General features: G+C 41.0%; 1 protein-coding gene across 4 annotated transcripts; it reads left to right on the top strand.

Moving 5' to 3' along the window:
- Positions 1-10: 10 nt before the first annotated feature.
- LOC110062653 (uncharacterized) lies at positions 11-12949 on the top strand. 4 transcript variants are annotated; one of them, XM_089284640.1, is made up of 9 exons: positions 11-274; positions 2247-3012; positions 3521-3638; positions 4206-4311; positions 6043-6164; positions 7617-7713; positions 8452-8582; positions 9127-9256; positions 9698-12949. In XM_089284640.1, the coding sequence occupies exons 3-9, from the start codon at positions 3598-3600 to the stop codon at positions 9785-9787; spliced, it is 717 nt and encodes a 238-aa protein (XP_089140766.1). In that variant the 5' UTR covers positions 11-274; positions 2247-3012; positions 3521-3597; the 3' UTR covers positions 9788-12949. The 4 variants fall into 4 exon arrangements, with proteins under 4 accessions (XP_089140766.1, XP_089140764.1, XP_089140762.1 ...); XM_089284638.1 differs by lacking the exon at positions 2247-3012; XM_089284636.1 differs by lacking the exons at positions 11-274; positions 2247-3012 and having other exon boundaries at positions 3025-3638.
- The last annotated feature ends 418 nt before the right edge of the window (positions 12950-13367 follow it).

The following is a 13367-nucleotide window of genomic DNA, read 5'->3' as shown; positions in this document are numbered from 1 at the left end:
TTGCAATCACGTACGTAGTGATTAGTACCCAAAAGCTGTCGCAGCCTGTGGCTGAGGTATATGGCAAGAAACTGGCATAGAAGCCATGTCCAATTAGTTATGACTTTCGAAGAGTGAAGTCTCTGAAGAACAACACGGCATTGCTATTGCTGAACAGCAAGAAAATAGGATGACAAAGACAACGGGAGACTGTTGTCCAAATCAACACAGATGGCTCGTGCAATTATTAAAGGCTGACAAACTTGGAGGACTAACACTTTGACTGAATTAAATGGTGAGTCTCTTTCGAAAAATGTAAATTTTTCGAGTGCCTTGACTATTGACTTTCTTTCATGTTGTGTATAGTACACAGTTGGTCGCTCTTAGAATTAGTAGAAACTGCCCGTGGTTCGTTTTCCAAAGTTTCCATTGAGGATTTCATACTACAGAATACTCGGTCGGTTATCTCTTTCAATGAGAGCGGTGAATAGTTCTATAGAGACTCTGGGGCATGAGTTGGCTTGGTATTGTGTATACTTACCGTAATTCAAGCTTTGCATAAACCTTCGCTTATCATCCAGCGGAAAGGACTTTTGGAATGTCTAGGTATTGTGGTAAAGCTATCGTATTACAAAAGTCAAAGGTTTAGTTTAGGCGCTATGGATTCAACACTGATTTGAATGATGCACTAAACAAATGCTACTCGAGAAATGGATAACGCAATTTTAGGATAATATATTGATGGTAGTGTCGATCAGCTTACACTATCAACCGACATCTGTCGATTATCGGCCAATACTCCATTGATACATCCATCCATGTCCAATACGTTCAGGTACCAATACACCCAAACCGAGTCGATTCTTCTGAGGTACTTGACGATGCGACTCAATTTGTACGGAGTCGGTCCGCACCACAGGAAGTCAAGACAAGAAAATGATATCTCTGTATGCCATGTAATATGTCTTTTATTGAACAACCTTTTTGGCCGAGATCCTATATCATGTGTCTCGGCTGGCAACGCGCAAAGAAAAGGTCTTATATAGAATATCCAGCCATCTTGTCGTTACGATTGGTCAATAACCCACATATCACATTATGAGTGCTAGATATGAAAATGAAAGTGGCAAAAGTCCTATTCCACCTCCTCCGCTCGCTAAGTCAATCGGGGATAGCCTGCGAGTAGACTCCCCTTTGAGGCTTTTTGTAGGCGAATTGAAGAGCAAAGCGATCCGGCGGAAAGGAGTCTGGTGAAGAGGCGCTAAGAAAGTTCTCGTCTCGCGGCTCCGCCGCTCAATTCCGCCCTCACGGCTACTCCGCGCGCCCTTGTGCTCCAACGTGAGCCTACTCGCAGGTTACTTGGGGAGAAAGACGACGTCTCTCTCCCCGAGTGACTTAGCCAGCGGAGGAGGCGGCTGAAATTCAAGCTACATTCCGGCGGAATCTGACTTCCATGTTAACCTCTTTCGGGCGTTCAGATAGTTTTACGCGCTGCGCCCCAACTAACTCAACACCTGGAAGCCGAGGCTAGAATGCCCATGGTCTCGACCGTGTTGGACTTAGGTGCTTATTTGTATGTGTTTGTTTAGAATAGTACCCTTTAGGGGGTCAAAGAGAGCTTTAGCCACAACCAAATTTGCCTTATGCGGGTGTCTAGCTCGCTTTGTCTTAAAAATTTTCCGAAGAGCATCCCCGCCCTTTTAACAGAGGAGCCTCCGGGGGCTTTCTCTATACGAGTTTCCCAGGGTGGTTCTTCTTCCGTTTCCTAGAGCGAGAAAGCTACGAGGGGAGGGGAAGGGGACAAAGACTGAGAACGAGGTTGCACTTAGCCAACGTTCCTTGTAAAGGTTTCGCGTTCAGCGGCAATTCGCCATATTTGCAAGAATTTTTTTTTATTTTTACTTGACAATTGCATTGACCTTGACCTTGCATTACGGCCGGTTCGTCTGAAATTTGAATTGTCCAATCAGGATTCAGCGGGTGGGAGAAACTGTAATGTTGTCTGTTTTGTTTTTCAAATTTTAAATATGGCTTTGACTCCTTTCATCTGAAAAAAGTTGAAAATAATTTAATTTTACTTTTGAACTGGCGCACCGGGAGGAAAATTTAGTGCTGAACAATAAAGACAATAGAGTGTAGATATGTCTCGGAACAATCGCTCTGCTAGTTGCCCCTTGGAAACTTGATGTTCGTAATACTAGCATATTTGCCCTCGAAGAAAAAGTCGATCATATTCGTGTATTTACTGAGACATTTTTTTTTTCTAGGAGAACGGGTAAAGGGAAAAAAGAACGCCTGATGCTTCCCTGTCAACAACGACGGTATCTTGTGTCTGCTATAAATGTGAGCCAATCAGATTTTACCGAAAATTAATGTGGCCGGTTGGAAGCGCGAAAGCCAAAGAGCGCAACATCTTTTCAGACAAGGGAAGTAGCATTCTCGTTCCCAGAGTGGGCGCTCCTTTGGGTCAGCACCAGGAATCGCGACCTCTGGCCCGATTTCCTGAGCATGCGCAGAGTTTTCGTTTCGTATTCTCAGCCAATCAGATTTGTCAGATTTGATGGAAAGTCTGTGACTCGCGGACTTCCGGTGTTGGACCAGTCCAGAGGTCGCGATTCTTGCTGCTGAACAAAAGGAGCGCGGCCTCTGGGATCGAGAATGGGGGAATAGCAAGTTGATATGTCTCTGTTTCCGTCAAGAAACAAAAACATCATTGAAAAAATCAGTGGAACATCAGAATCATTTTTTATCGGATGTGGTCAAAAGTTTGAGCAGTGCGAGAATAAACATTACAACAGATATATTCCAGGCGACTCCCCACAATTACAGGTCAACTGCAGATGTTTTTGACACTTTCAGAATTGATGCCAATTCGCATTGAAATCATGGCTAAAACTTCTTCTTTGATGTAGATGATCTTCCGGATGCATTCCGACTGCTCTTCCTTTCAGGACTTGTGAATAAAATCTTGAAGAGACGAACTTATAGCCGCTCAAGATCACGGCCTCCGAGCTGAAAATTCGCTATTTACAAGTACGTCTATCTCCGCGGTTGTTTGGAATTGCAGCGGCTGTCAGATATCCGGACTACAGGCAGACGACTCTTGAATTAGCTTGCGAGCAGGCTCACGTTGGAGCACAAGCGCGCGCGGCGCGCGGCATAGCCGCGAGCGCGAAATCGAGCGGCGAAGTGAGCTCATCACCAGACTCCTTGCCGCTGGATCGCTTTGCTCTTCGCCACTTACGCGCGTGACTCGAAGGTGAGCCTGCTCGCAGACTAGAAGTAATTGTATCAGGCGTTCTTTCTCCTTTCCCTTGCGGTGAAAAAACAAAAACAAAAAAACAAAACAAAACAAAACAAAACAAAGTCTGGGTTAGATGTTCCCCTCCCAGGCCGCTCTCCCCAATCCCCTTAGACAGGTTGGAACATGTACCGTCCCAGGCTATCACGGTTTTCGCTTTAGTTCCTGTTTAGTTTCTTTGCGAAATGTCAACTAGCGAGCGTTTACTTTATTTATATTTGTTCCTGTTTGTACATGTAGTTGCAATTGAAGAAACGACTGCTGCTTCTTGTACGAAGATAAATGACTGCGAGTGTCGAAAGAGCAATGGCAAAATAATGAGCTTGAAGCCAGTGGACGGTGGAACTGCGGGCCCCAAGTGAGTAAACATATGTTGACTTTGTTGAATGTGTTGAAGAGATAAGCTTATTAAGACTGTTGTTTGAAAATTAAGAGTTCTTGTTCAGAAGTGAGAAGCGACGATGGCAGTTCTTTTGCAATATTGAAAGAATATTTTGGTAATAAAATTTAGTTTTAATCACTCACCATTTCACTGTATGACACTAAATCATAGACTTAAGCTTACATATTACAACTTCAAGCTTACATTTTGCTTTGAAATCCTACGATTCCAATCCATACGAAGTGCGTTGCTAACTCTAAAATGAAGGTCTTAGCGAAGATTCTTGCAAAGAAGCTTTGCAAGCTCCTCGAAGATCCTTCAAGTGTTGAAGATCAGTGCATGCTGGGAAGATGAGAAGAATTTTAGATCAAAATAACAGTCAGGGCTGTCATTATCAACAGGCAAGTTCACCTGTTACATCAAGGGCCCATCAAACTTACTCAGCTGTGACAGGTGTGACAAATTATGACCCTTATTGACAGCCCTGATAATCATTGAACCCTTCAAGATGATCATGACGGTATTGCTTTCTCATTCTTTAAGATTTCCAGACATAAAGGGAAGCAAACAGGGTCAACCTAGCCGAACTTATACCTTGAGCTGGAATCCTTGCACACAATTTTCTGATGATAAATGTGATGATGTTTTGGTGAGTAATGTTTGAGATGGTTCCCAGTGGAATACCTGCATTCAGCTGACTGTGCAAACAGTTGAATGCAGGTTGAATGCTTCATGTCGGGTAAACAATTATTGGATGAGGTTTTTGTGATATCCAGAATGATCAAGGTTGAGGTAGGGGTTATCAGCGGAAGCCAAAGGCTGAGACTGATAACCCTTACCAAGACCTTAATTATTCTAGATATCACAAAAACTAAATCTAATAATTGTTTTATTATACACTGAAGAGAAAAAAAAATGGAAGTCATGTTTTTGCTTCTTCACTGACCACAAGGAACACAAACTGTGCAAACTTGACATGATTACCCTTAGAAATCATGCACTTGCGGTCAGCAGCTAGATGATGTCACAGGTGCTGGTTTCGAAAATTCACTGTACGCTTTCAGCCAATCAGAAAAGAGATAGTGAGTTCAGTGTATAATAAAAATGATAACTGCATGGCCTGGTGATTATTTAGGCGCTGCGTTTGTAATCCAGTCCCAGAGTTCAAATTCTTAACCTTCCCACCACAAGATGGATTTGCGCTTGGTGGTGCCAAATTTAACTCCTCCATAATTCAGTTGTACACTATCAGCCAACTAGTGAGGTCAGCCATAGTTGGGAACTTTAAGAAATTTCTGTTCAATACTTATTTCAGTGGCCCTAATTAACAACAGTGCTAAACACTTTCATTGCCACTTATACAAGAGTGATTTATTTACTTTTATAAGGAATGTGAAAAATGATGTCCCCCTCTGACTTTTTTTGTGGTGTGATGCATACTATAAACATTGATGCTTGACTATTTGTGATCGTACCAACAGGCAATTAAGAGCTAGTCACTAAAGAAAATGGCCAGCTGTGAGAAAAGTTACGCCAGTCTGGTTTGCCCATTGATCTCTTGAAAATTTCCCATAAAGACCTGTTCGCTTAAAAAAACCTTTTTCATGCCTTTTTAAATGAACTAATGGCCTTCCTGCCGAAAAACCTTTTAGTTAATGGAACCCCTGGACAAACTTTATAAACTAATTACTTGGATAAATGTTCATGTAATAACATCTACATCAACATGACAAAATCATGAGTGCGAGTGAACAGGGAGGTCCTGACTGAGGGGACACTGTGACGTAAAGGAAAATAACTTAATTAACGGGACTCCACTCATGATTATGCCTTCACTTTGATTGTGAATTAGTAATGTGCAATAGTTCTAACTGTCCTGTGCTCCACCTTGAAATCAGAAACGGCACTGGACAAGATAAATAAACAAAATTATCTTATGTATGTCAGTTGAGAATGTGAATCAGTAATTCTATCATTACATGTAATTTGTCAGTTTGCCAGCGTAGTGGGAAGGACCAATTAAAGTAGTGTTTGGGTAGGAAGTGCCTACAAGCTCATCTCATTTGAGGGAACTTGTTGTGGTTGCTTTTTTAGTCTCTTGTTTAACTTTTTTTTACAGCTGTATTGAAGATCAGCAACAAAATAAGTTGTAAATGGACTCTGCATCGTCCATCCTGGCATAAAGTTAATCTAGTTTTAAGTGGACACTTCCCAAATTACTTCTTTTTTCCTCATCTGATAAGGTTCATCACTGCCTTGGATGTGATGTATCTTGGATGTGAACTACATGTATAAACTAAAATATAATCATTTGCACTTTCTATTTTTTGCTCATCCACAGTTATGTGTATGTTCTTTTCTTTTGATTTGCATACAATAGCTATGTCAAAAGGATGGTGCTGCTACTTATCCAGTTGCAAAAGAAGCAAGTACCTTCAATGAAGAAACTGATGGTTCTATTACTTTGACCTACAAGCCTGTCACATTTAGTGGCTACACCAGGTACAGTGAAAGTCCATAATAATTCTTACTGTGAACATGAACTGTGGCTTGCTACTGGAATAGAAAATGCAGAGCTTTACTTGACAAACAGTAATGCTTGATTTATAACTAGATACAATAAGAGTGGTTTTCAATTATGCGTGCAGTAGTAAATTTTATCCAAAACCAAAGTGATCTCTCTGGCCAACCACAAAGAGCACAGACAATCCAGTGAACCAGTCAAGACTCAAAGTAAATATGATTGTGTGTACATGTAGCGGGTGCGAAGTGTGGGAAAATGTGCGAGTGAGTCACAATTGGTTTTGGCTTTACTTCTGATTGGCCAAGAGAGTGGTGCCTGTTTTAGAAACCAATCACAAATCCCATTTATGCAAAACCAAAGCAAGTGTGAATTACTTTTGGCACTCAGAAGCAAAAACTGCCTCAATGACATCCTTTTCAGTCCTAAGGATGGGAGGAGCCACATGGCTCTTTGACGTTGCCTAGGAGATACTAACAGTTAATTATGCTGCTACACCCACAAAGAGCATAGACTACAGTGGACCAATCAGAACTCAAAGTAAATACATTTATGTGTAGCTGGTGCGAAGTGTGGGAATATGTGCGTCCTCAGGTTTCCCCCATCTCTTCTTCCTCATTATTTGTCAGGGTGTCCTGCTGCCCTGACAGGCTATGTGGAGGCACGGTGGCCTCACAGTTAGTGCGCTTGACTCCAGATCAAGCAGTGGGGATTCCAGCCCTGGCCGGGGACATTGTGTTGCGTTCTTGTGCAAGACACTTCACTCTCACACTGCCTCTCTTCGCTCGGTTGTATAAATGGTTTCTGGCAAATTTAATGCATGAGGTATCCCTGCAATGGACTAGCATCCCATCGTTTCATGCTACATAAACCGCGAGCGATAAACTCCGGCTTGATGGGCCAGTTGGCTTGTATGCAGACTTTACATACCTGTCTAAAATTTTGCTGGTATCCAATTGTAAAGTCAGTACTCCTGAGTGAAGCAAGAGGCATCACGAGAGTAAAGAGCCTAATGCACAAGAATAAGGCAAACATTTCCCTGGCCAGCTGGAATTAAATCCAGACCAATAGCCCAACTTACTACCCATAATGCTGCTGCATCTGCCACCCCTTTAATAACAATGTGCCTGCATGGCTGTAAAATATGTTGCTAGAGGAAATTTCTATGCCCTCCCCATGGAAGGTTTTGGTGACAGTGGTATTGTCAGTGGCAGTGGGAGTTACAGACAAACAGTCAGTGTCATTTACAATTTACAAGAGACGGCCCCTCTCACATTCCATCAACCATTGTCACCACTGGTGGAGGTCAGGGTGGACAAAAATGCAAGAAATTAATGAAAATGTCCACCCTAAACTTGCTATTGTTCTTATGTATTGAAGCTGAATGCAGGAAAGGTCTACAGCAATCTTATATGGCTTTTGTTGTTTTATAGAACAGCAGTAGTTAAGTTGATTTGCGACAAGGACCAAAATCCTGGGAAGCCTGATCCGTTTATTGAGGTGCAAGGTACTGGACAACTGTCGCAGTATGTAAGTGGTGTTAAAGCAATGCGCGTAGGTTCGCATTGTGTATGTGTACATTGTATCTTCTATGGGTCTCTTTCACCATGAAATAATGCAATAAATGCCTAAATAGACCTGAATGTTGCTTAGTATTACTTATTGTAATATAGATAGGACCCTCTAATTGGTCAAAAACCGATGTTTTATCAGAGTATAAAACATAGAAAAAGCGTTTTCTATTGTTTTTCGCCACATTACCTCTAAATCATTAAGCAAATGAAGAAACCTAATCCGTGTATTACACTGTGATAAAACACTCCGGACATTTGAGAACACTCGAGAAATGTAGAAAACCCTTGCCTGCGGCTCGTGTTTTCTACATTTCCCTCTTGTTCTCAAACGCCCATCGTGTTTTCACTTTAGGCTTCTTTATTTGTTAACTAATATAATTTTTGGGGATGGAGGGACCAAAATGTGTCAAATCAAGGAAGCGGTGTAGGGAAGCATATTGCCTTAGTTGTTTATAAATTTTATTAGGGAACGGGGAAGAAATTCATCAGCTTACTAACAGCCTACTAACAGCCCTTGTATGATTTATGAAACTACTTCTCTCGGTGGAAATGAAACAAGATGTTCGTGAGGTTCACGGAGGAGTAAGTAATTAAGATGTAGCATTCTAAGCAGGAACTCAAGACCTTTGGTAACGTCCAAGTGGTTTACGAAATTTCCGCAGCTTACACCAGTTCTCTTTTCATCAATTTGCAGAAGACAACGTTTCGTTCTAAATTTGTGTGCGATGAGGGTGGCTCTCCGACTGGTGGTTCAGGCCTAAGCACAGGCAGTGTCCTGCTGATAGTGTACGTATTAAACGTAGGACAGAGCGTGCGTCCATGTAGGTATGGAGATTCCCAGGAGTTTGGAGAGCATGTTGTAGAGGAGAGTAGCTTTTTGAGTGCTTTTCTCAAGCTGAACAGGCCTTACCAATATACTTCTTTCGTGCTCTTTAAACTCTATGCGTTTATCCATAACTCGATGGGCGCACGTAAAACATGAACCAGTTCTTGTATAACATAATGTAAAAGATCAAGAAAGCATTGACAATTGAGTCCGTGTCCATTGTTTCTTCTCTATTTTGACTTTTGGAGCTAAGAGTCCACGCCGATAGAAAAGTTGGGGAGAGTTAGACGTTCATTGTGGTTTTCCATTTTGGAAATTAGCAAGGCTTGCTTAGAGCTGGGGAAAAAAAGTAAATTTATTCATTTCCATTGATGTTTTGCATCGCAGCTGTTGTTGTGTCAGTCTTTTCGGTTAGGACCTTATCCGCTGAAGAGGAGCTTATTTACAAACTTTTGGCGTTCCATAGCAATTGATATTGAAATATTCGGCTGTCTCGTCTGTGTTTTGTTTTGTAAAGTTTTTTCTTCTCTTTTTTTCCTGCAGGTTCTTTGTTCTGCTTTTTGTTTATCTCATTGCCGGTTTGTTGTATAATAAATACCGTAAGGGTGTACAGAGCCTGCCTGAAATGGTTCCAAATTACTCTTTCTGGGCAGATTTTCCATTCTTGGTCAAGGTAAGTAAAACGGGAAACTGATTCTCATATTTCCTCGTATTCTCATATATTATATGAATATGTTTCAAAGTACATTGTAAATGTGCTCTACAAATTAAAAGAAACTGGCAATCTGAAAAGAGTATAGCAGTACGGGACACCTGAAAGCCAAAAACTGGGCCATTTTCATCACACTCCGCTATTCCGGACTCTCGCTATCACGGACACCGAGTGCTAGTGACGGTCTTCAGAGTGTTAACTGTATCAAGAGTTGACTGTATATCACGCCAGGCTGTTTATAGCCGAAGTAACTGAACCAATTTTTGCAAACATGGTTAGTGAACATACCATTCACCTGGTGATGTAGAGTATCGCCCCACTATTAAGGCAAATGTATGTTAATCAGTTGGGAGAGTGAACTTAACTGAAAGAGTAATTTCGTCATTTTCTTTGCTTTCACAGGATGGCTGTGTCTTTACATTTCAAGGGATGGCTGCTTGTTGCAAAAGGTTGTGCATGAAAATGAAAGGAGACTTGTACGCCTCAATATAGTCATTCTGTAATTGCTTCGTGGTTCGTGGTTAAAAGAATAAGTTAGGAGTAAGACAACACAAACAAACAAGAAGTAAGAAAAAAAACTCCCGCAGAATAAGCCATATTCGTATTCTCGGAATTGGACTGGAACTAGCTTGCAATGGAGGCTCATAAGGGGAATATCATTTGCATTTGAAAAGACTCCCCACATTAGCCTCAGTTGCAAGCTAGTTCCAGTCCAATCACGAGAATACGAATATGGCCTGTTGGAAGCACGGTTAAAATCGTGGCTCTAACTCCCGTTTTGGCTAGCAATATTTTTTTCCAGCGACAAACTTTGTATCTAAGACATAGTTTATATGTCACATTTTGTATCTCACGGAACGTAAGGTCGTTAAGATAAGATAAAATAAGACAAGATGAGATAATATATTCAACGTTTAAATGATGTAATCTCCCACAAAAAAGCAAAGTTCCGTCACATTTGAAATTTTAGAAATGCAAATTGAAACTAATCTCTTGTGGTTCCCTCCAGGGGTTTGGCCAGGTGGGGTTCTTTAGCAGTTTCATGGACTCTAACTAACTTATCCTTGGTTTCTCTATCCTCAAGTTAAATTTCCGCTTAAAACTTCGCGTTGTTCTTTTGGTAAGAGGTTTTTCTACTCCATAACATTTTTATGACTGAAAAACTAGGTAGCTAACCCAAAAGCGATAAGAATATTTCTCAGTTCAAAAAGTAGGATTTTCTTGAAAAAAAAAGAGAGAGAGAGAGAATACCTGTTTCCGTGAGAATGGTCACGTGGTCAAAGATGAAATGAACACTTACACGGTTCACGAAGACGTTGCCTCTTGCAGGCGTTCAGTTAGTTGCAGCGCAGCGCGAAAAGTGGCGCAAGCCTGTCTCTCCTTTATTTCGCTCTGCCGTTTTTTTCGCGCTGCGCCCCAATTGACTGAACGCGTGGAAGAGGCTAGCGAAGACGTCAAGACAATGTCGGAATGTAGTTTGAAAATTTAACGCTAGAAAAGTCTATCGATAATGTACATTGTATCCAGGACAGGACCTTAGCAACCTCGGTAGATAATCTGGAATTGGTCACAACTAGTTAGGAATCCGCGCTTAGGCATATAGTAAAAACCCACCCTTAAGAACCCAGGATTTTCCAGGTGAGCGTTAATAGTGGTTTTGTACTCGGGTATTTACTAAGAATCTAAACGCGATTAGGGTGTCAGTTTATTTTGTTCATTTTTTTAAGGTTACTTCAAACCTTCGCGGGGCTACATTGGTCGATATTTTTTTGGTCAAGAAAATTAAAGTCCGCGAAGCTCAGGTTTGCATACTGTGAACGCTAGGGGTTCTGTTATTTCATTGGCTCGCGGCTTTTCAAGTTGACACATTCCTCCGTGAAGGCGTGATATATTTATAAATCTTTAGAAGGCGAAAACTCGCACTCGTTTTTCGAGAGAATCCCTTCTCTTTAAATGAATTAACAGGGTATGTAGATTTGATGGTTTTCCATGAAATTTTGTCAGAGCATTCACTGATAGATATGGAACAAGAGCATGTCGGCGAATTCCCTTATTTTAAGTACTTTCCTCGTGGCGGACTTTAACGCAACAAGTTACGCGAATTTTTCGATAGTCGAACTTGACAGATCTATAAAAAGATAACCAATAGAAATAAAAGAAAATGCTGACACGTTTTTGGAGATTGAGGTTTTGTGATAAACACTACACAGTTATTTTGCATGAACGATAGGATTTGATACCCGATTAATTCACTGGAACGTCAGTCGGTCATTTTGGAGTTGACGACCTCTGCCGCCTTTGGAAAGCAAAATCCAAAACAAAACATAATTTTATCGAATTCTACATTTTATAACCTTTCTGTTGATATATAGTTTGTGGGGGTTTCCTTGAAAACAGCGCGCGTACGAATTTTTTTCTGGAGTACACCCGCGAAGGTTTGAAGTAACCTTAAGCGTACAAGGTGCTTACCTCTGGTCCAAATGAGTGTATTCATTCCTTTTGTACGTGAAACAACGGTGTTAGGTTTTAAAGTTAGTTTATTTTTGAACATTTTGATATTAAGTAGTTTGTGTAGCTGTGTGTATGTAATTGTGATTTTATTCTCTAATTATCAACTTGAAGATGATACAGGTAAATTAACCGCCGCACCAAACTGATGTCAGGTAAATACGTGCACGATAAACACCCTGCACCAGCTCCCCTGATATATTTTATGTTCTTTATGCTCTACGCTAAAACAAAACAAAGAACCTGTTGTAATAGGGCATTCCTTTTGCCTCTGTCAAACCGAGTCTTCATGCCAAACCATTCATATGGAAATGTGTTTCGCCTACAGGTTCATTTTCATGCAAATCAAACTTATTTTTTATTAGAGGTTTTGCACAAAGACTCGTTTTGAAACAGACGTTCAAGGTAACTTGGAAATGGCCTATTTAAGGCTCAAATGGTTCTTGCACAATCTGTTTGTCACTTTATCAATCTATCATTTACAGTCAATTTATTTTAAAGCCATGAGGTGAGGAATTAGTATTTTTAATTATTGTATGGCTGTGTCTCACAAGGACTGGGAACTACCGAATTCACGAATTTGATTGGCTGAAATCGATATTGACCGCGGTCTAGATTTTCCCATCTAGACCGGCATCTGTAGACCGGTTTCATTTTGCGTTGAAAGAGTAGCAAACTAAAATACAAAAATGTTCACCATTTTGTTTTATTTTCTCGTCAATCATTTATGGAAGTGCCAAAAAAAAAAGAAGTAAAGAGGACGAGCAAATTTCGGCAGGTTTAAGTTAAGCTCATCGCCGTTCACAAGCAAAATGTCAGCAAACCATTTACATTAAACGAATTAAAGTTTTCTTCTTTGCCATATAATAAACATCTTATTAACCGAGCTAAGTCGGTCTGTATGGGAGAATCTTGACCTCGGTCGTGTGTACAGACCTCACTGCGTTCGGTCTGTATTCACGACTTCGGTCAAGATTCTCCCATACAGACCTCCTGCTCGGTAAATAAGAGCTAAATACTAATTCCTCACCAAATTAAAATTTGGTAAAATTATTCTAAAAGACCATCAATGTCATTAAATGTTTGTACGCAAGAACCTTTTTTTAGGATAAGGTAGTTCAAATAAATGTTACGTCAAATGTGAAACTTTGTAACTTGTTACTTGCATCTGGTGTCTTCAAACTCGTATAGAGATCTAGTAAAATTTTATGGTTCCTGTTACTGCCTGGCTAAGCTTGGGTTGGTTCAATATATACCTACCACGAAATGAAGTAAGTTGCACTCTATCCAACCCGGCTTCACGATGGTGAGCGCGCTCGTCTCCAGATCGAGCGGTCCGGGCTCGAGCCCTGGCTGGGAAAACTGTGTTGTGTTCTTGAGCAAGACATTTTACTCTCACAGTGCCTCTCTCCACCCAGGTTTATAAATGGGTACCGGCAAACTTAATGCTGGGGGTAACCCTCCGATGGACTAACATCTCATCCAGGGGAGGAATAGAACGACTCCTAATCGCTTCATGCTACAGGAACCGGGATAAGCTCCGACCTGATAGGCCACTTGGCTC

This window comes from Orbicella faveolata, unplaced genomic scaffold (genome assembly GCF_042242905.1).
Source record: "Orbicella faveolata isolate gen_17 unplaced genomic scaffold, um_ofav_v1 contig_13, whole genome shotgun sequence".
NCBI classification, from domain to species: Eukaryota; Metazoa; Cnidaria; class Anthozoa; order Scleractinia; family Merulinidae; genus Orbicella; species Orbicella faveolata.
Note: the sequence above shows the minus strand (reverse complement) of the source record. Positions and strands in the feature narration are given on the sequence as shown.

Bases quoted from the DNA above. Each gene is read 5' to 3' on its own strand.
- LOC110062653 (XM_089284636.1), top strand. From the start codon at position 3,466: ATGTCAACTAGCGAGCGTTTACTTTATTTATATTTGTTCCTGTTTGTA. The intron at 3,639-4,205 runs GTGAGTAAACAT...TCATTCTTTAAG, and splicing joins GGTGGAACTGCGGGCCCCAA to ATTTCCAGACATAAAGGGAA. The intron at 9,257-9,697 runs GTAAGTAAAACG...TTGCTTTCACAG, and splicing joins ATTTTCCATTCTTGGTCAAG to GATGGCTGTGTCTTTACATT.